We start from the raw sequence: 21130 nt of genomic DNA on the forward strand, positions 1-21130 counted from the left end.
GGGTTAGAACCACCCACTGCCATGCACCTCACCCCCTGCATCTGACCAGTGGGCAGACCATGACTGTGCCTCCTCCTCAGCCGCTTCTGTGCCCAAGGAGGCCCAGCCCAGCCCAGCAAGATCCTGCTGTCAGCAGAGCATGGGAAAGTGGACCCAACACAACTATCTGTGCACGCCTTGCTGCCATCCTGAAGGTTTCAACTGCTCAGCCACTGAGGCCAAACAAACATCAACAAACTGACAGAACTGAAGCATTACCAGGTGTCTGGCAAAACACTAAAAACTCTCTGGCAGGCGAAGAATTGTATGACAGTTTTATTTTTAAGATTCTAAATAAGAACTACGATATAAACATTTTCTTTTCTGAACACCATCTTCGGTGACATTATTGGCCCGCTGGGAGGATTTGATGACTGGCACTGGCCCCAAGGTAAATTGACTTAGTCTGCACCAGGGGTCTCAATCTCGACTTCCCCTTTAGAGAGCATCACAGCCCTAATTCAACTTTGTCTTTTCTTCTTATCGTTCCATCAGCATGGAATAGGGTCATAAGCACAGGTCCTACTGGTGATTAAGAACAGTTGCCATTGAACCCTCATCTCTGCATCTTGCCAAGGACAGGGATCTGCAGAAAGCAATTTCTGAACTGACCACAACAGGGACCGTCTCTCCCTTGGCAGATCTACCTTTGTCTTCTTGGCCATGTCAGCAAATGTTTTAATGCCAGATTTCTGGACTGGGCTGAAGAAGCTACATGTCCCATCAGAATCAAATGCGCCTCTCAAAAACCTCTTCATTTCTTCCTCACCAACATCTGCTATTTTCAGTAGTGAAACTTGTTCATCTGATGAAGTCCACAGATATGTTGATAAGCACCTCTGGATGCGATTCAGGGTCAAATGGATTTGCCATATTGTTAATGACATGGTTGGTAAGAGCTGTAACGTGCTCCTCATGGACTTTGTTTTCACTACTTATTAGGCCACTTCTTTCTCTCAGAGCTTTTGCATATTCATAATATGAAGCTGTGTACGGACATCTTTGACACTAATACTGATCCGTGCATAAACATCACTGAATTAAAAAGCTAGTTTCTAGAATATTTCAGAGACTAGCACTGCAAGCAAAGGCAGTTACAAGTTAAAACTTTCTACCAGGCAGACTAAATGCTAAATTGTATGTACAAAAGTTTACAAATGGAGAAGCATTACATTAGGAATTCGTGTACATTTACAACTACCCACTATGCAGTACAAGCTATGGGCATGCAATCTACTGCTACTCGTCCACAACCTTCAGTGAGAGACTGATTGGGTGAACAAGTTTCAACTGAAAATATAGCAAACTTCTATAATCACCTGTGAGATACTTTGACAATTCAGAATGCGCAATGCGAAACCATTCCACATTAATATATTGCAGGGGTCGGCAACCTCTGGCACGCTGCTTGCCAGGGTAAGCACTCTGGTGGGCCGGGCCAGTTTATCTGCCATGTCCGCAGGTTCGGCCAATCGCGACTCCCATTGGCCGTGGTTCGCTGTCCCCGGCCACTGAGTGAGGCAGGAAGCAGCACAGGCAAGGAATGTGCTGGCCACGGCTTCCTGCCTCCCCCATTGTCCTGGGACGGCGAACGCAGCCAGTGGGAGCTGCGATCAGCCGAAACTGCCAATGCAGCAGATAAACTGGCCCGGCCCACCAGGGTACTTACCCTGGCGAGCCACGTGCCAGAGGTTGCCGACCCCTGATATATTGCAAAATGTTGATTTGCCATTTTTGCAACATGATAAACAGCTTCATCATTTCTGAGGGGAAAAATCCTTGCCCATGCAACACCAATTCAAATCTTTTAAAACACTGTCATTGGGTAGCTCTGACCCATAATCACCACATGAAGGTGTTGAAATTAACTTAACCAGTAATAACTGTAGTCATGGCCATGTTGCAGTGTTTCCGGAAATGTGCAAAAAAAAAAAAACTCATTTTGGGTACCATTGTTTCAGGCTGCCTACAGGCTTACTTCACCGCTTGACAGCTCCATATCATACCTCATCTAAACAGTCATAAAATGAGCTTTCAAATGATATAGGTGGGTAGATTAAACTCCAAAAATACAGCCCTTTTTGGACAATTGCCATAAGCCTATCACCCAAATCCCCCCTAAGAATGCCCACTTTCTGCAATGTCCAGTTTACAATAAACTATTAAAATGGTCAAAAAACCCTAACTAATCCCTTCCTTTGGATAGCCCAGGACAGCGGTTCTCAACCAGGGATATGTGCAGAGGCCTTCCAATGGGCACATCAATTCATCAAGGCATTTGCCTAGTTTTACAACAGGCTACAGAAAAAGCCTGAGCAAAGACAGTACAAACTCAAATGTCATACAGACAATGAGTTGTTTATACTGCTCTATATACACACTGAAATGCAAGTACAATATTTATATTCTAATTGATTTATTTTATAATTAAATGGTAAAAATGAGAAAGGAAGTAATTTCAGTACAGGTGGCTAGGACACTTGTATTTTTATGTATGACTTTGTTAGCAAGCAGTTTTTAAGTGAGATGAAACTTTGGGGGTGGGGGGGACGACACAAGACAGCTCAGACTCCTGAAAGGGGTACAGTAATCTGGAAAGGTTGAGCGCCGCTGGTCTAGAGGATGAAAACACAGACAGCAAACAAACAGAAGGAGCATATACAAGTCATTGTCCATATGAAATTGTAGTTTGTACTGACTTCACTAGTGCTTCTTATGTAGCCGGTTATAAAACTAGGCAGATATCTAGCTAAGTTGATGTATCCCCTGGAAGACTTCTGCGTACCCTGATGGGTAAACGTACCCTGGTTGAGAACATTAGAAGTCATGTTTTCAAGCTTGTCTCTGCAACCATGAGGGTTATTTAAAAAAAAAAAATTAAGGATGAAAATGGAGATTCTCACATTCACATGACTCAAGAAATCAGGGCTTTAAAAAAAAAACACCCCAACTATCATGACACTTGCAGTAAAATCAGGGGATTTGGGAACACCACCTGTAGATCTGCTATGGAGAGCTACAGAGCTAGGATTTCTATTGGTGAGATGGGTAAAGAGATGGTCCAAACTATCTGTGACTGATATGGAGAAAACACTGAGCTCTGCTCTCACCACCGGACACGCATTCAATTCCTGTCAAGCCCCTTATGAAAAAATCTTATTCAGTTTAACTGAAACTAGACCATTTGCTTCCTGCTGTAGAAATCTAACGGATGGATTTTTCTTAAAAAAAAACAACAAAAAAAACGATCTCATCTATAGAGTTTTAGGGTAGATGCTATAAGTATTAAGTGTAATTTCTGCAGAACCTTATTGTTTGCAATCCTAACAGATTGATAGGACAACATAATTGATAGGCGCCAGCATAAGAACATGGAAAGATATCCCATATGGGCATTAATGGGAATTACCTATACATGCATCAGGCAAACAGGAGAAGAAACCCCTGAGGCTTTTCCAGTCAGTGCAAACCACCAAGTAATAACCCTATTTTGCCTCTGCTAGAGCTTGAGTTTATTAAAGTTAAAATCCCCCCTTAGGGAAATGTACAATGGACAGCAGCTGACAGGGTGAGCCAGACTATAGCAACAGCAGCAGAGGCGAGACAGACATTGACCATTAACCTAACCAATGGGTGAAATTGTGTAACTTTCCCAGAGCGGTTGAAAGCCAGGCTTCTATAAAAGGCCTCCCTCATAACAATGGAAAGAAAGGGAGCCAGAGACCAGAATAAAGAGAATCTAAAGCTGAGTTCAGTTTCTGCCTCTTTGCAGCCTTCTTATGTGACCTTGGGGAAGTCACTTTGGTCCCAATCCAAAAAGTCTATTGAAGTCTTTCCACTGGCTTCAATGACTCTGGATCAGGCTCCCAGTCTCTCATCTGTAAAGCGGGAATAATAACCCTTCTTTTCGTCCACCTTTCATCAGTCTTGCCTCACCCTAGACTGTAAAGTCCTCAGGGCAGTGACCATCTTACTCTGTATGTCCAGCGCCTGTCTCAGTGAGGCCCCAATCTCAGTTGGGCCTCTTGGCATTACTGTAGCATGAACAAGTCTGTTCTGTGACCAATTTGAATTTCATAGGTAGGTTTGTCGAACAAGTTGTGTTCTTGTGTCTGGTCCTTGACTGGATAATGCATTTGGCCAAGCATACCTGGATAATGTATTTGACACAGGATGAATTGCAAATTTTACAATGGCTGATGCCTCTCAAAATGTTTCAGCCAACATTTAGTACTGGACTAATGGTCATGGAAAGTGAATGGAAGAGCGTTATAGTCCTGCCTAATTCAATTTCACACTGGAATGAGAGAGACTATTCAATAAAAATGTTTACACGATCTCTGCTCAGCTCTAGTTACTATACTGATAATAGAACTCCTTGGGAGGGGTAGTTATTATGCAATTCCACCCAAAAAGCCCGCCAACTTGGGTGGGGGGAGGGAATGCTTGACAGAACTGCCTAGTTAATGAATCATTCCAAACCAAGTAACTATTTTCTTTAGCCTAAAATGGCAGACATCTTGTAGACAGTCCGGCACTCTAGATTTTATTTATTACCAGGGCACTATCAAACTAGTAATAGTAACTCAGGGCTGGTCTACACTACAGGGGGAAATCGATCTAAAATACGCAACTTCAGCTACGTGAATAACGTAGCTGAAGTCAAAGTATCTTAGATCGAATTACCTACCGTCCTCACGGCGCGGGATCGACGTCCGCGGCTCCCCATGTCAACTCCACTACTGCCGTTCGGGTTGGTGGAGTTCCGGAGTCGACAGGAACTCATTCGGGGATCGATATATTGCGTCTAGCTGAGACGCGATATATCGATCCCCGAGAAATCGATCGCTACCCGCCGATACGGTGGGTAGCGAAGACGTAGCCCAAGCTTCTTTAGTCATGGATTTGTCACTCCTAAATAGGGTGACCAGATGTCCCAATTTTATAGGGACAGTCCCGATTTTTGGGTCTCTCTTATATAAGCTCCTATTACCCCCCCACCTGTCCAGATTTTTCACACTTGCTGTCTGGTCACCCTACTCCTAAATAATGTTTTACTCTGAAAAAGTCAAATATTTAGCACTCGCTTCATCCTGCCCTGCAGCCTATTTTAAGGAACAACTGCCATCTAGACTTTTCTAAATCAAGAGGCAAAAAAAGTCAGCAATGACTGAGTTTAATAGGTTTCAGAGTAGCAGCCGTGTTAGTCTATATCCGCAAAAATGAACAGGAGTACTGGTGGCACCTTAGAGACTAACACATTTATTTGAGCATAAGCTTCCGTGGGCTACAGCCCACTTCTTTGGATGCATGGAATGGAATATATATCACACACACACACACACACACACACAGAGAGCCCAGCGAACATGAAAAGGTGGGAGTTGCCCTACCAAATCTAAGAGGCCAATTAAGTAAGAGGAAAAAACCACTTTTGAAGTGATAATCAAGATAGCCCAGTACAGACAGTTTGATAAGTGTGAGAATACTTACAAGGGGAGATAGATTCAATGTTTGTAATGGCTCAGCCATTCCCAGTCCCTATTTATACCTAAGGTGATTGTATCTAGTTTGCATATCAATTCCAGCTCAGCAGTTTCTCCTTGGAGTCTGTTTTTGAAGCTTTTCTGTTGCAAAATTACCAGCCGCAGGTCTGTCATTGAATGACCAGAAAGGTTAAAGTGTTCTCCTACTGGTTTTTGAGTGTTATGATTCCTGATGTCAGACTTGGGTCCATCAATTCTTTTGCATAGAGACTGTCTGGTTTGGCCAATGTACATGGCAAAGGGGCATTGCTGGCACATAATGGCATATATCACATTGGCAGATGTGCAGGTGAATGAGCCCCTGATGGTGTGGCTGATGTGATTAGGTCCTATGATGATGTCACTTGAACAGGTATGTGGATAGAGTTGGCAGCGGACTTTGTTGCAAGGGTAGGTTCCTGGGTTAGTGTTTTTGTTCAGTGATGTGTGGTTGCTGGTGAGTATTTGCTTCAGGTTGGGGGGCTGTATGTAAGCGAGGACAGGTCTGTCCCCCAAGATCTGTGCGAGTGAGGAGTCATCTTTCATGATAGGTTGTAGATCTTTGATGATGCGCTGGAGAGGTTTTAGTTGGGGGCTGAAGGTGACGGCTAGTGGTGTTCTGTTATTTTCTTTGTTGGGCCTGTTTTGTAGGAGGTGACTTCTGGGTACTCGTCTGGCTCTGTCAATCTGTTTTTTCACTTCAGCAGGTGGGTATTGTAGTTTTAAGAATGCTTGATAGAGATCTTGTAGGTGCTTGTCTCTGTCTGAGGGATTGGAGCAAATGCGGTTGTATCTTAGAGCTTGGCTGTAGACAATGGATCGTGTGGTGTGTCCTGGATGGAAGCTGGAGGCATGCAGGTAAGTATAGCGGTCAGTAGGTTTCCGGTATAGGGTGGTATTTATGTGACCATCGCTTATTAGCACAGTAGTGTCCAGGAAATGGACCACTTGTGTGGATTGATCTAGGCTGAGGTTGATGGTGGGATGGAAGTTATTGAAATCATGGTGGAATTCCTCAAGGGCTTCTTTTCCATGGGTCCAGATGAAGATGTCATCAATGTAGCGCAAGTAGAGTAGGAGCGTTAGGGGACGAGAGCTGAGGAAGCGTTGTTCTAAGTCAGCCATAAAAATGTTGGCCTACTGTGAGGCCATGCGGGTACCCATAGCAGCGCTGCTGACTTGAAGGTATATATTGCCCTAAAGAAACAGCACTCTGCTGCCATGAGGGACAATTAAAGATTTTAAACTGCAGGGTGCAGCTCTGGAGGAAGAGGTCTCCTGAACATGTTCCATATATCTCAGTTAATACAGAGTAGAGTTCTCAGGACTTGTTTACATTACACAGAAAGAGTGAGAAGGCACAATCAGCGTCTTGTTTTCCAATCCATCAACAATTCCATCTTCAGTGTTCCTGTATGCCTGGTTTCTCTGGCCAGGCTTGGGCCATGTCTGCCGCTGCTATGCATACACTAGTTTCCAAGGCCTCCTCAGCAGAGAGGGTAAAGCCTTTTATCAGCTTATTAATTTATAAGAAAGTTTACACAAAACAGGCAGAAGTACCTTCTCCCCCACCCCCCCAGGTAAACTTGAGCTTTTTGTGATCTCACCAGCTATTATATCCATTACAAATCTATGGCCAGATTTTCAGTTTAGCCATTTAATTTGCTTGCATATTTACCAGGATTGTGCATACACATTTAGTAACTGGACCGGCAAATTAAGTAGACACACCTCCAAAAGTTACCTAGTTTGCATGTGTGAGCACACTAACCATGCATGCAAGTCAACCCTAACCTGCATTTCTTAAACCAAAAAATGTGGTTTAATCTTCACCAACCCTGCCCAGTTATTTTCTCTTTGCTTTGCACTACTATAGTTTGTTTTTATCAGGGCAGAAACCCTCTCTGCCAGTTTGTAAAGATCCAAGAGGTTCAAATAATTTGCAAATGTATCTGAAATTCTGAGTGCTGACCTGAACCATTTGAGGTCTATACATCACCAAAACGTACCCCTTGGCAGAAATCCCATGTCAGATCTGTTGTCCCTACTGTCCTAAAAACTAAGCTTTTCTGCAAAGGCTTCTGCTCATGTCTCAGCTGTTTATTTAAAATGTGATGCGACTTGCAGTGTCAAATGATCTAAACTTGCATGTTAAATGGGTGACTTTCCTTCCAAAAGTTTTTTCAAAATAAATAAATAAAAAGCTACATTTCAGTTTCTCTTAGCTCAGCAGTTGCAGACACCAGATTATTATACTTTCACTTCACTCTCTCTCTTGTGGAACACTTAGATTATTTAAACAACGAGGAGTCCTTGTGGCACCTTAGAGACTAACATTTATTTGGGCATAAGCTTTCGTGGGCTAAAACCCACTTCATCAGAAGCATGGAGTGAAAACTACAGGAAGCAGTGTGTATATACACACACACACCCCCACCAGTATATACAGATTATAGCACATGAAAAGATGGGAGTTGCCTTACCAAGGTGGAGGGTCAGTGTTAACGAGGCCAGCGGGGGGGCACGCGAGGGCAGTGCTAACTTCCACCTTAATTGACTTGGCCTTGTTAGCACCAGCCCCCCAGCTGGTAACGCAGCTCCCATCTTTTCATGTGGTGTAATGTGTTATATTACACTATATGTGCTTCCTGTATTTTTCACTCCATGCTTCTGATGAAGTGGGTTTTCGCCCACAAAAGCTTATGCCCAAATAAATTTGTTGTGGCACCTTAGCGACTAAGGACTCCTCACTGTTTTTGCTGATACAGGTTAACACGGCTACCACTGAAACTTAGATTGTTTGTTAATTAACTCCAGCGAGACAAATAAACTAGCTCTGGAGCGGAAGGTTAAAAGGCAGGCTGTCCATGCCAAGTCGCCATCAATCTCCTCTACGCTGCTGACATTAGCAGACCAAGCTCTGTGTGTGGGCGGTCTCTGAAGCCACCACAGCAGATAATTTAATTCTTGTTCTTGCGTTGCATAAATAGAAAAGGCACATTGTACGAGGGTGGATAATGCAGAGACCGCTGGCCAAATACAGCTCAGAATAATACAACTTTATTTTTAAAAGACAGCTCTCGGAATACATGTCCCAGCGTCACTGAAATAAATAGAGAGGACTGAACGCTAGTATCATCCGCTGCATCTCCCTGAAGAGGGTGGCTGCAATCTGTTCTGTTAACGCGAATCAAGTGCAGCCTTCAGGATCCTGGTAAATTGCCAGTGCAACTGACTGGGGCATGATTTGATCACAGAGGCTCTGTAGGATCTGGCAGCCCACATGGAACTGTGAAGGTTGCACTGTGTGATGGAACTAGGAGGTGTCCCATAACATGACAAGAATCAGATGCCTGTCAATTAAGCTCTCATCTTCCCTTCAAAGAAACAATTTTTAGTGTAGAAGCTTCAAGCAGTATTGCCAATCTCAGAAGATCGAAAAAATTATGTGATTGACCCCACAAGTCATGAGATTTAAAAAGACCAAACATGCTTTTCATCTGTAATTTGACTTTTTAACTCCCCTCTACTCTCCTGGCAACGTGTGTTTGATAATGTCAGGTGGAAAAGTAAACCTTGAATGCAGACACACAGCGCTCTTTTTCAGGTCTGGGGAAGGTGCTTCCAGCATCACAGCACAATGCAAGGTGGAACAGCTTGTTTGCAGTATGTGCTAACTACGTATGCTAAGGGACCATTCAAGGTACAGGTTTCAGAGTCAGAGTAGTGTTAAAAAAAGCAAAAAAAAAAAAAGGAGTACAAAAAAGACCATTAACACTGAACAAGAAGTTATGAGCAGTTAAAGCTCACTTCTTCGGATCAAAAAAAGCTGAGAGCTAGCTCGAAAAAGCATGCTGCTACAATAAAATTTGTGTCTAAGGTGCCCACAAAGTACCTGTTTTGCATTCAAGGTACAGTGGCCCATTAACACCTCTGCAGTCATAGGACCAAAAAAAAAAGGGAGGGGGGGTTAGTGGGTTACAGATTGTTGTAAGAAGCCATAAATCCAGTGTCTCTGTTCAGTCTGATTTTTTAGGGTCTAGCAGAGTTATAAATTTAAGCCCCAGGCTTGTCTTTTGAAAGTGTTGCGTGGGTTTCCTTTGAGATGAGGATGGAGAGGTGAGTTCACCCACAGGCGACAGACAGGATGTTTTTGTCTTGCATCATTTTCCTGTGTAAGTTCATTCAAGAGCAGTGACCGTCTGGTTTCACCGACATTGTTGCTATTGGGGCATTCAGCGCACAGGATGGGATGCACCACTTGTTGTCATAGGCAGGTGTGGTAGGATCCCTGGATCTTGAAAGGGGTGTGTTGGGGAGGCACTGATCATTGTAGCAGTGAACAGGAGAGATGTCTGGAGGTTTTGCATCTCTTGTCCTGGCAGAGTCTGGTGTCACTGAGTTGGTGGGTCCTGGTCTCTGGGGAGCTTGCTTCTGATGAGCTTGGAGAGGTTGGGGGTTGCTTGAAGACCAGAAATGGGAGTTCAGGAACGATTTCTTTCAAGAGGGGGTCCCCCAGGGAGTACAGGTTGTAGTTTGATGATACCCCAGATGGGTTCCAGTGTGGGGTGGCAGGTTACAAGAGAAGTTTATTTCTGTATTGAAGCAGGTTCTCACTTGAATTATGGCTTATTACAACAATCTGTAACCCACTATCCCCCCCTTTCTGTCCTAGGATGTGTTAACGGGCCACTATCTTGAATGATCCCTTACAATATGTGCCAACTACTTATGCTAAACTATCTGTTCCACCTTGTATTTAGCTGTGACACCAGGAGTACGTTTTCCAGACCCGAAGAAGAGCTCTGGGTGGCTCAATAGCTTGTCTCTCTCACCAACAGAAGTTGTAATATCTTTTATCAGACCCTCACCTACCTTGTTTCTCTACTATCTTAGGACCGACATGGCTACGACTTCACTGACTACAACCATTAACGCATGCACCCCTCTCCCTGGCTGCTGAGATAGAGAGTCAGTGTAGGCTGAAGGTACACAAACCTATTTAGGAGAATTGGAAGGGAGCAGTCACAAAACGGTTAAGACTTTGTTTTATCTGAGCTACTCCTAAGCAGCGAGAGAGACTCATTTCAATATCATTGTAATGCTTCCGTGAACCGTATCTCATTTTTAGGATGGACGTCCCCTCAAAAGTATCCCTTCAAAAATGGAAAGATGGGGTGGAAGGAAGGCAGCTGTACTGGTAGGGAAAAGGGGGCACACTTCTGTTAAGTTCTTGCACACACAAGTGCTCAGTGGAGAGCTCCATAGTGTGATAAAGATAAAATATGATGGAAAAACCTAATTCATACTTATTTTAAAATATACCATACAAAGCCTATAAAATGGAGCTGAAAAATGAACATCCTGGAAACATAAGGCACTCTCAAAGTAGCAAATTTTCCAGTTATTTTTCAGTAATGATTTATACAAGCTGCAAAGACCTTCACATGCAAGAATATCTTTGCAACAACTTCCAGAGTCTTATATTATATTTATAAATCCCTAAATATTTTTAAATAATCCACTCAGTCACATTCAAAAGTATCTCAAAAGTCATTTTAAGTTTCTCTTCTCTGAATAATTTTGATCACTACATAAATATATACATTGTTCAGTAATTACAATAATTTAGTTTTAAATCTTCATAATTGTCCAAATAGCTAAAAACAACAATTATTTTAATTATTCTTCCTTCCTGCAGCCTCTCCTCTTCCCTGAACTCAGCAGCACCCCACCCCCCAGTCCCATCAGTCCCCACTTCCCAGCCTCACCTCTGCTCCTCCTAAGGCTCTTCGCATACCCCCAGACCAGGGAGGCTACAGCAGGATCCCATCTCCCCCTTTCCCAGCCTGGAGTGCCAGCTCCTGGAGCTCTTCATCCCCTCCTCCCCCCACCTCTTCCCAAGCCAGGTGCTGCAGTGGGTAGGGGAAAGGAGCAGATGCATGCACCGTCCTATCTGTATTTCTCACATGGGGTTGAAGGTGAGAGTGGAGCCAGGCCAAGGGGAAGAGACTCGGCCGGCTTTCCGCAGGGGGCTGGAGCTTCTCACCAGATGGGCTCCAAACATCTTCCAAAGCCCTGTCCCTTGTGATAAAAAAAATAATAATATCGGCAAAGTTGGTGACACTGTTCGAGGCACCATACAGCTCTGCACAGAGCAACCACAGGCTCTTCTGGTTGATCCTTTCAGGGGAAGAAGAGGAGGGTGGTGGGAAGGAAAGGAGGACAGCGTCTACACTACAGAGTTAAGCAGCCTTGCGTCAACCTATGTTGACCTAATTCTGAAAGTGTTTACACTACAATTTCGCTCCCACCAACGGAACTCACCCACACCCACTTACCTCCACCTCCACGAGAGGCGTAGAGTCAATCTCAACGTAGCTAGGTCAACACAGCATCAATGTAGACACTGTGTTGCTTACATCAACTGTTGCGGGCTTTCAGAAGCCGTCCCACTATACACCACACTGACAGTTCAATCGGTGCATGTGCTCCTGGTGAGGACCCAGACCCCCAACACAAGGAACAAAGTGTAGACACGGACAAGCGATGGAATCACTGCGGCAGCTGCGTGCCTACTTAAGTTAGGATTTAATTTTGTAGTGCAGCCATGCCCGTAGGATCCAATCTGACAAGGTGCTGAGCACCTCAGCTTGTAAATGCTTCAGGGCAGTGACTGGTCTCATTTGTTGGTAAAGTGCCAGGCAATTTTATGATGCTGTAACAATAATTAATAATTAAATGATGTGGTTTTGCTCTAGGGCAATGATTAGCAACAAAGAAAGGCTGAAGGGATGAACGCTCTTTAATTAATCTCCCAGCTAGATTTCAGAGTGGTAGCCGTGTTAGTCTGTATCACACAAAATGAGGAGTCCTTGTAGCACCTTAGAGACTAACAAATTTATTTGGGCATAAGCTTTTGTGGGCTAAAACCCACTTCATCAGATGCATGGAGTGAAAAATACAGTAAGCAGGATATATATTACAACACATGAAAAGATGGGAGTTGCCTTACCAAGTGGGGGGGGGGGGTCACTGCTAACCAGGGCAATTCAATTAAGGTGGAAGTGAGCTATCCTCAACATGAACCAGGACTTCTCCTTGTTTCTCCCAGCTAGAGTGCAACTTCCAGGGGGCTACTGTAAATCTCCCTTGAAGTCTTATCAATACTCCCTTTACAACACCTCAGTAAACAATGCAAACCCCTGACCTCCCAAGAATAATTTTAGAGAGGGCTTGCTGTAATAATCAAATTAAGTCACAGGTGAAGAGAGGGAGAGAGTCTCAGAAAGCATTCCAGAGCCTTATGTTTCCTAAATGAATTAACTACAATGTGGTCAGTTTGCAGCTGTCCTTAATTAGAGCTCTTAGAGTCAGGTTGTCACTTCCAGGATTAGCTCTAGAAAAGGCAGGTGGAGAAGAGAGACCACCCCCCACAAAGCAAACCTTGTACAAGCTGCTGGAGAGTTCTCCAGAAAAAGACAGTTCCTGACAGAATCAGCACGTGTCCAGTACTTCTATCCCCAGCTGCGTTGCCACTTCTGCGCTCCTCCTGCCTGACATCACACAGAGCGTTTGACACTTCGCCGAGGAATGAGGTCAAACAGTAGCACTAGATCAAGGCTTTGAAAGGCCATGAAGAACCTGAGGTGCAGCAAAAATGAATTCCGCCATTTTGAACAGATCAGGCAGGCGTAGATTTTCCAGACATTTACTCCCCGCAACGGAAGGGCCAAGGCAACACACAGCACTAGCCCCTTTTCTACTTTTTCAATACAAGTTAAAAAGACCTCCACAGACATCCTCAGAGCTAGGACCTGGCCATCCCGAGGCTGCCTCCCAGACAGCTGCAGTCCACTGCTGGAGGAGACCAGGTTAAGACTCTGGGGACCACGGGGCAAAATCCTTGGGCCAACTAAAGTCAGCGGCAAAACTCCCATTGACTTCGATAGGGCCAGAATTTCACTCAGAGGGTTCTTGGCTCTTGGACCCCACCTCTGGGCTTCTTCACATAAGGGTCAAGACTGAGACCAGGTCTGAGCAACGTGCATGGCCTGCCTTTTTGCTAAACCCTTCCTACCCACTGACATCCTTCTCATGGCTCCCGTTCAGTGGAGGGCTAAAGAAAGAGTGAGAAAAAGAAAGGAACAGAGTTGGAGCAGTGAAGAGACAGCTCCCTTCTGAACTGTGTCATACTAACACCATTCTTGTGGCAGACAATTTATTGAGAGGCAGAGCAGGAACAGTTTTCTTTTATCCTTTCCAGCCCCCTTCCACCCCAGGGTCCTTTGTTATTTCTCACCATTAACCATTTGCCTAGGATTGTAAATTCTTTAAAGCAGTGCTTGTCTTACTGATATAAAGTGTTATGCTCACCAATAATAAAAAACTGATAACACTTCGGCACTCATAGAACACTCTTCTGAGGCCATCAAAGCCCCACCAAAGATGGCTATGTGTCATCATCCCCAGAGTACACATGGGGAAAGAGAGTTGAAGTAAAATGCCCAGGGTAACCCAGCAAGTCAGTGGCAGAGTTGGAAAAAGTTAGAACCTGGGAGTCCTGACTCCCAGATCTGTGATCTAAAACCACACTAGGGAGGCCACCCATAATGTAAGCTATCACTGAAACAAAGCTTGATCTAGAAGGAATCCCTCCTGCTCTTAGGTTGCTTAGATTAGGAATAAAGATAGAGAAGTGAAGATGGATTTGTTTGTCAGCATTCACATTAACTAGAATGATTACACCCCACTGACGTCATAACAGTAGAAGACTGTACCTCTGGAAGGCTGAACTAGCTGCAGAGGTCTTTTAATGTAATATTTACTAGGCAAAGAGACCACTCTTATCTAAGTACCAACAGAACAAAACAATAAAAATATGATAAACACACACCGCAACACACACACACCCCAAGCCTGGAGCAATAGGAATAAACTAGTCTATTATTTCTGCCTAACATTATTCTTGCAGAAATCCTTTGCCCAAAACCTGATGGTTTTCTATTCCTTGCATCTACCACACATTTCTCTCCTCACCATGTTGGCTTGCCTCCAGACACCTTAAATCCTGAGCTGCTCTTGACACAGCTAGTATCATTCCACTCCTGCTCTCTAGCCAGCCAATCGGAGATGCTAGTAATAACTAAAACAGGTTTGTCTCCGTGACATGCCCAGTTATGGCCAGCTGAGCAACAAGAAGTCAGTGATCAGTTTGCGGCATTAATCGACCCTCCACCTGGAATTTTACGGAGGACTTTCTAGGACACCAAGATTCATTCCAATCAGCCAAATTCGTTTTTATTTAAATGTTGAGTGAAAACGTGTGCTCATGCAGATAGACTGAAAGGCCTAGAAACAGCGAATCCCTGGAACAGAGCTAGGATGACTTAGTTGTGTGTGTAAAACTGGTATCGGTAAAGCATTGGGAAAAGTGTCCATGTGGAATAGGGAACAGAGATATTTACAATCAAGATGAGAAACTAGATTATTATAGGTTAAAAACAAAAGAAAAGCATAGATTGTGGAGCACTTATTACATGCCATAAAAAGGAACACAAGAACATAAGAATGGCCATACTGGGTCAGACCAAAGGTCCATCCAGACGAGTATCCTGTCTACTGACAGTGGCCAATGCCAGGTGCCCCAGAGGGAGTGAACCTAACAGGTAATGATCAAGTGCTCTCTCTCCTGCCATCCATCTCCACCCTCAGAGAAACAGAGGCTAGGGACACCATTCTTACCCATCCTTGCTAATAGCCGTTAATGGACTTAACCTCCATGAATTTATCCAGTTCTCTTTTAAACGCTGTTATAGTCCTAGCCTTCACAACCTCCTCAGGCAAGGAGTTCCACAGGTTGACTGTGCGCTGTGTGAAGAAGAATTTCCTTTTATTTGTTTTAAACCTGCTGCCCATTCATTTCATTTGGTGGCCACTATTTCTTATATTATGGGAACAAATAAATAACTTTTCCTTATTCACTTTCTCCACACCACTCATGATTTTATATATCTCTATCATATCCCCCCCTTTGTCTCCTCTTTTCCAAGCTGAAAGGGCAGACAAACATCAACACTAGGCCTATGATGACCTCCGACGTGAACATCTGTAATATTTGTGTGGTACCAACCTTTTTTCTCCTATTTACAGTGAGTTTAGAACCAAAATATTTAAAGTCTTAGAAGCTGAAGATCCGCCAGTTATCTACAGGATAGACAACTGCAATGAACATGTCCCGCCAACATGCCTCATTCCTGACTAAGAACCAGCTAAATGACTAAGGGTGTTTACCCAGCAGCTGGTGGGGGTGTGTGATTCCCAGTTCAGGTAGAGATCATTAGATAATATTAGCTCTGCTCAAGCTAGCACACTAAAAATAGCAGCAGTTTAAGCTAGTCACCCAAATAAAATCCCACCTGTGAGTATGTATTCATGAGGCCAGCATGAGCCATTGCATCCATATCACTATTTTTAGCGCACTAGTTCAAGAAAGTGCTAGCACATCTATATCTACTGGAGGTGGGAATCACTCTTCCAGCTGTTGTGTAGACATACCGCAAGAGGTGATTTCTTGCCTTTGTCCCATTAATCACCAGCTTCTCTGTTAAGACTGCCAAAAAGGGTGTGAGTAAGTACTATTTATGATGGTTGTTTTTGCCAGGTGGACACCTGTCCATTAGTAACCAGTCAGACACCAAAATCATTCTTTACATAGATCACTGAACAACCACCAGATGGTAACAATTTTAAGTCACTGCTACTCTAGGCTGAACATGAATATACAAGATTTTGTATCCAATTACCCAACCACATAGTCAACCACTTTGCCACATATTTCTGCCTGACACAAGAAAGTATCTTCTGGAAATAAACTGAGAGCTTTGGTGAAAAGAGGACACAAACACCATATCTGAAGGAACATCGTTTCATAACAGATCTCAGAAGCGGAAAGAGGATGTGTCCAGTATTCCATTGTGAATTTGGTACTGAATAAGACATCATTCTTCATTCAATACAAGGCTCAAATTCATCACCTGGGAAATGGCTGAGATCATAAACTCTCAGCACTCAAGCTGGAAATCAATGTAAGAGGAAGGATTCTCATTCTAATATAAAACCTAAAAAGGATACATAACAGGGACACTGTACGTGTGTTTAAGCACTAAAATACACCCACCTTAAATGCACAAGTGTCTGCTTTTTCCGTTGTGGGCTTGGGGGAGGGGGAGGGTGTTCAGCCCCAGGCCCCATCCCCACTCCATCCATTCCCACAAGCTTCCATGCCCACCTCTCTCTGCCTCCTCCCACTGTGCGCCCCTTCCCCGCTCCACCCCCTTCCTCCCAGCACCTCCTGCATGCCATGGAACAGCTGATCGCGGCAGCCAGGCGGGACGGGGAGGAGTTGATCGGCTGGGGCACCCACGGAGTTGGCACCTATGCTTAAAAGCAAATGAAAATTCCCTGGAGCATCTGTCACAGTTCAAGGCAACTGCATCGGTATTCCCCCTTTCTGGCCCAGCAAGGGCACCCACTTGTAGGCTTCTAGCTCCCCAGCTATGGCCTCTCTTGGGGGGAGACTCACGTCTCTCTCCCTTCAGACCAGTTTTTCCATGCTGCACAGTTCCCAGCCTACATTGTGATATCCCCAGCAAGCCAGACAGCCCAAACAGCCAGCAGCTGCACACTGCTTTCTCACCAGAAGCTATAAACAGCACAACAGCCCACAGTGGTAAGTTACCCACACAGCCCCTTCCAAGCAAGCACATTTACTATTAAGGTGAAAGCATTACAGAGAAAACAGATTAGAAACAATAAAAGAACCTACATGGCTGCTAATAAGCTTACCGGAGATCACCCTGAGCTCCAACAAGGGCTCTGGTAAGCGATCATTCCTTCAAACCCCTCCTAGGGTTCTTTCCTGTGATCACAGTTTTATATCAGCTTTAGCTCAGAATACACACAGTCACGGATAGTTCTTTCCTTTATAAAGCTTGGGCTTTGATCTTGGCCTCAAGTAGCAGGTGAACAGCAGACAATGGTTCTCTTCTCAGGGCGTAGCTTCAAAAGGCTGGGTCTTTGCATAACCAGAGGAGGGATTTTGCATTCACCTCCTCTCCAGGAAACCAACTTAACTTTGTCCCAAAAGTTCATTCTTGCCTAGCAAATAGACCTCTGAAGCTCTTAACACCTCTCAGGGTTCACATTGGTCACAGCTCCCCCTTAGCAAAGTTACATATGAGCCCACAATAATGTATATATTTCACATTTAATACAGTGGGCTCCAAAGCTATTTCAACTTTATTCAATACGGTTTTTTAAAGGAAATTGCTGTATCTTTCAGAGCATCCTTTCGGGATAACCTTTTCATACCTTTTTTTAAAATAGGTTTGATTGCTGAGCACCCAGCTTATCTTCAAACACTTTTGCTTAATGCAACTATTAATGTCCGTCTTTAAATATACACAACTCTTCTCTCAGACCACAGAGGGGCATTACATTCTTCCCACCAAGCAATGATTTAAATGCATCTGTTATTTAAAGGAAATAAAAAGTTTGGCAAATGCCAGGGTGATGGCATAACGCTCACTGCATTTGTCTCCCTGTATTACCACGTCGTATGGAATTGAGCATAATCCTGTGACTATTGCAGTACGCCTACCTCTCACTTTGCTAGTATCTAAATTAGTGGAATAACTCTCCTCTATGCAAGCCATTCCCGAGGAGAAGAGGTGAGGTCTCCCCCATGTAGGGTGACCAGATGTCCCGATTTTATAGGGAGAGTCCCGATTTTTGGGTCTTTTTCTTATATAGGCTCCTATTACCCCCCACCCCCTGTCCCGATTTTTCACATTTGCTGTCTGGTCACCCTACCCCCATGCCACATGAATCACACTCTCCACTGAATCAGTTCCTAGAGGCCAAGCAGAGGATGAACCAAGCCCTGCAATTCTTTTTGTGTTGTTTACAACCCAAGAGATGTCGCTGTCCTAGTTCCCTGGTTTAGTGTGTAGGAGCAGGCGTTTTCTTTGCTGCCCCCTGTGCTGTTACTGTTCGGTTGCTTTTTAAAGCAGTCAGACAAAATTATGGGCCCAATTCCAGCTTCATTAAATAAGTGCAATTCGGTGAGAGCTGTCAGGGAGGGCAGGCAGGGGCGGGGGGCCTCTGACCTCCATTCACCATTCTGATCTGGTAGTATTTTACATTCCCTTTGTTTTGTGTACCCAGCCCTTCAATCTAGAAGGAATCGTCGCTAAAGGTAACTCCTAGAAAATAGGAACAGTCATGGCAGAAGCATTCTCCCAAAGACACACCGCTCCTTATTGAGTCAATGTCATCTCTCTGACAGCAATCACTGAAAACCAAGATGAGCATGCTTGAGATAAAAAACAGCTGATCAGTGTCCCTGCATAAAATGTCCGATAATCCCTGCACAGACGAGGCATCTGGCGTCCAGAGCAGGATCCCAGAGAGATGAACATGAAAACTATCCACTGCATAGTCCCCTAAGCTTTCCCCAACATGAGGAAAAAGAGACCCTGATTCATCCCCCTGCAGCAACAGCTAGATGTTAGCGGAGGAAGGCATACATCGCCTAGTGACAGACTCCGGAATCTGAGAATCAAAGGGGAAAGCACTAGGAAATGATGTGCTAGGTTTCAGAAGAGAAGATGAGACAGGGAGGAAGGTGGTGTTGAACTCCTTTACTCCCCCACCCTTGGGTGCCATGCTTAGCACCCTCCAGCTAACGAAGCACAAAGAGTTGCTCAGATTGCCATCCAGAGCTTTCTAAAAATCAGGAGGGATTTCTGTTCAATCTACAGCCAGCAATGAGTTTCAAAGGGAACAGGCCTGATCCTTCCCCCCCACCACACACACACCCCTGCTGATCCCCACTAGAGCACAAGAACAGGTTGGAAACCTTGCTGCGAAATGTCACATTCTCGCCTGGCAAACGCTTGAGACAGCTGCAGTGACCCCACCTGCAGCAGCCCCCTGAAAACCTGTTTAAAAATTTTGATTTCCTCCACCGGGCATCTCCTCCAGTGATAAACCCGGGGGGCTAACCTGGGTGCGTAACAGCATCGGGGTCAGGCAGCCCAGAGGAGAGCTGCTCTCTGACAGATTTGGATGGCTAGCATCTCAGGGGGAGATTCTCACGCTACTGGGCCCCATGTTACAAGCCTGGCCCTGTAACATTTCCCATGCCAGGATCCATGGGGCTGCTCGGAGAATAGCCTTTGAAAGGCTGCGTTCAACCCAAGCGCTTGGATTGATGGACAAGGCAGGTGGGGAGCGCTTTGCAGCCTTCCCTGGATTTAATCCATCCCCCCACCCCATGTCACAAGCTCATGTCACTCCCTCCCTGTCCGCGGAGTCTCACGCTGGGACCTGCCTGTGTAATACAGCCCGCCCAGCCATCCACTGGGGACATCCCCCTGGGGTGCCATGCCGGGGGATCCCCCTCCAGGCAGTGCAGGGGAGCAAGGGCAGAACAGCTGGGGGGGGGGGGCACCATCTGCAGCCAGGCAGGCGGGGACGCGGAAAGCTGCCCGGGGAGGGGGGTAAATGCACAGGTCCGATCTGCCTGGGAAAGCAAACTGTTTGTGACACCCCCACATACACAACACAACACACACACACTCCCCGCCCCTCTTCCACCGGCCGTCAATCAACGCCCCCCCCCCCATCTCTCAGCGCCCCTCTGAGCCACAGCAGCTGCGGCACCAAGTGGCTAGTCCGGGCTGGCTAGCACTAGCCACCGCGCCCCCCGGGCTGTCAGTGAAGTGGGGAGGAAAACTCGGGCGGGGGGGAGGAGACTGCAGCGCCCCCAGCCCCCCTCTCCTTGCACTGACACGTCCCCAGTGAAACCAGCTCCCCCAGCTCCGTTTACCTTCTCCTGGGCTCGGGTGAGTTTCTTCTGCATGTTGCTGGCTATTTTCCCCGCCGTGACGCCCTTGCCCATCTCAGCCATCTTGCCTGCCTGGATCACCCGCGCGGCTGCACTAATCAGCGCCGGAGGAACGCGGGGGAAGCCCGGAGCGAAACAATGGCCATCGCCTTCTCCCGGAGCCCGGCGCCAGGCTCCAGCCTTTTAAAGACACAGCGCCCCGAAGCCGAGGCCGCTCCTTAAAGGGACCGCTCGCTCTGCGGCTGACAGCTTCCTCCTCGGGCGCAGCACCCAGCCCGGGCTGCAGGCTGGCAGGCCCCTGCAGTGAGAAATCTCTGCTCAGACCTGTCAGCCCTCTCACTCCTCTAACTTTCCAAGCCATTGCTCCCCACCCCGCATCCTCTGATCAGCTCTGCTCCCACTCTCTGAGCATCTTTGTGCTATTTGGTTTAAGTCCTCATTGAAAATGTAGTTAGGCAAAGCGCAACAAACCCAAAAGCCATTCAGAACTTCAGGGGGATGGACCTCGCCGAGTCTCCTGCTTCTAAAGCACTGCTCACTACCACCTCAGCCAAAAGGTAACCTCTGCTAGGCCCAGTTTGGCAAAGGTATTCAGGTGCCTAACTCCTTTGGGACACTCCGGGCCTTAGTCTGTAGCAGTGCGGGGCCTCTGACA

General features: G+C 45.6%; 1 protein-coding gene across 7 annotated transcripts in view; it reads right to left on the reverse strand.

Moving 5' to 3' along the window:
- The window catches only part of BIN1 (bridging integrator 1), a 154644-nt gene extending 133987 nt beyond the window's left edge, over positions 1-20657 (reverse strand). For 2 of the 7 annotated variants that reach the window (XM_039495962.1, XM_039495967.1), the window contains exon 1: positions 20458-20653. In XM_039495962.1, coding sequence (XP_039351896.1) covers positions 20458-20538 — 81 coding nt within the window. In that variant the 5' untranslated portion in view covers positions 20539-20653. Of the gene's footprint in view, positions 1-20457 lie in introns of all 7 variants that reach the window. The other 5 variants (XM_039495961.1, XM_039495963.1, XM_039495964.1 and 2 more) reach the window with 5 other exon arrangements.
- Between the last annotated feature and the right edge of the window lie 473 nt (positions 20658-21130).

This window comes from Mauremys reevesii, linkage group 11, assembly GCF_016161935.1.
Source record: "Mauremys reevesii isolate NIE-2019 linkage group 11, ASM1616193v1, whole genome shotgun sequence".
NCBI lineage: Eukaryota > Metazoa > Chordata > Testudines > Geoemydidae > Mauremys > Mauremys reevesii.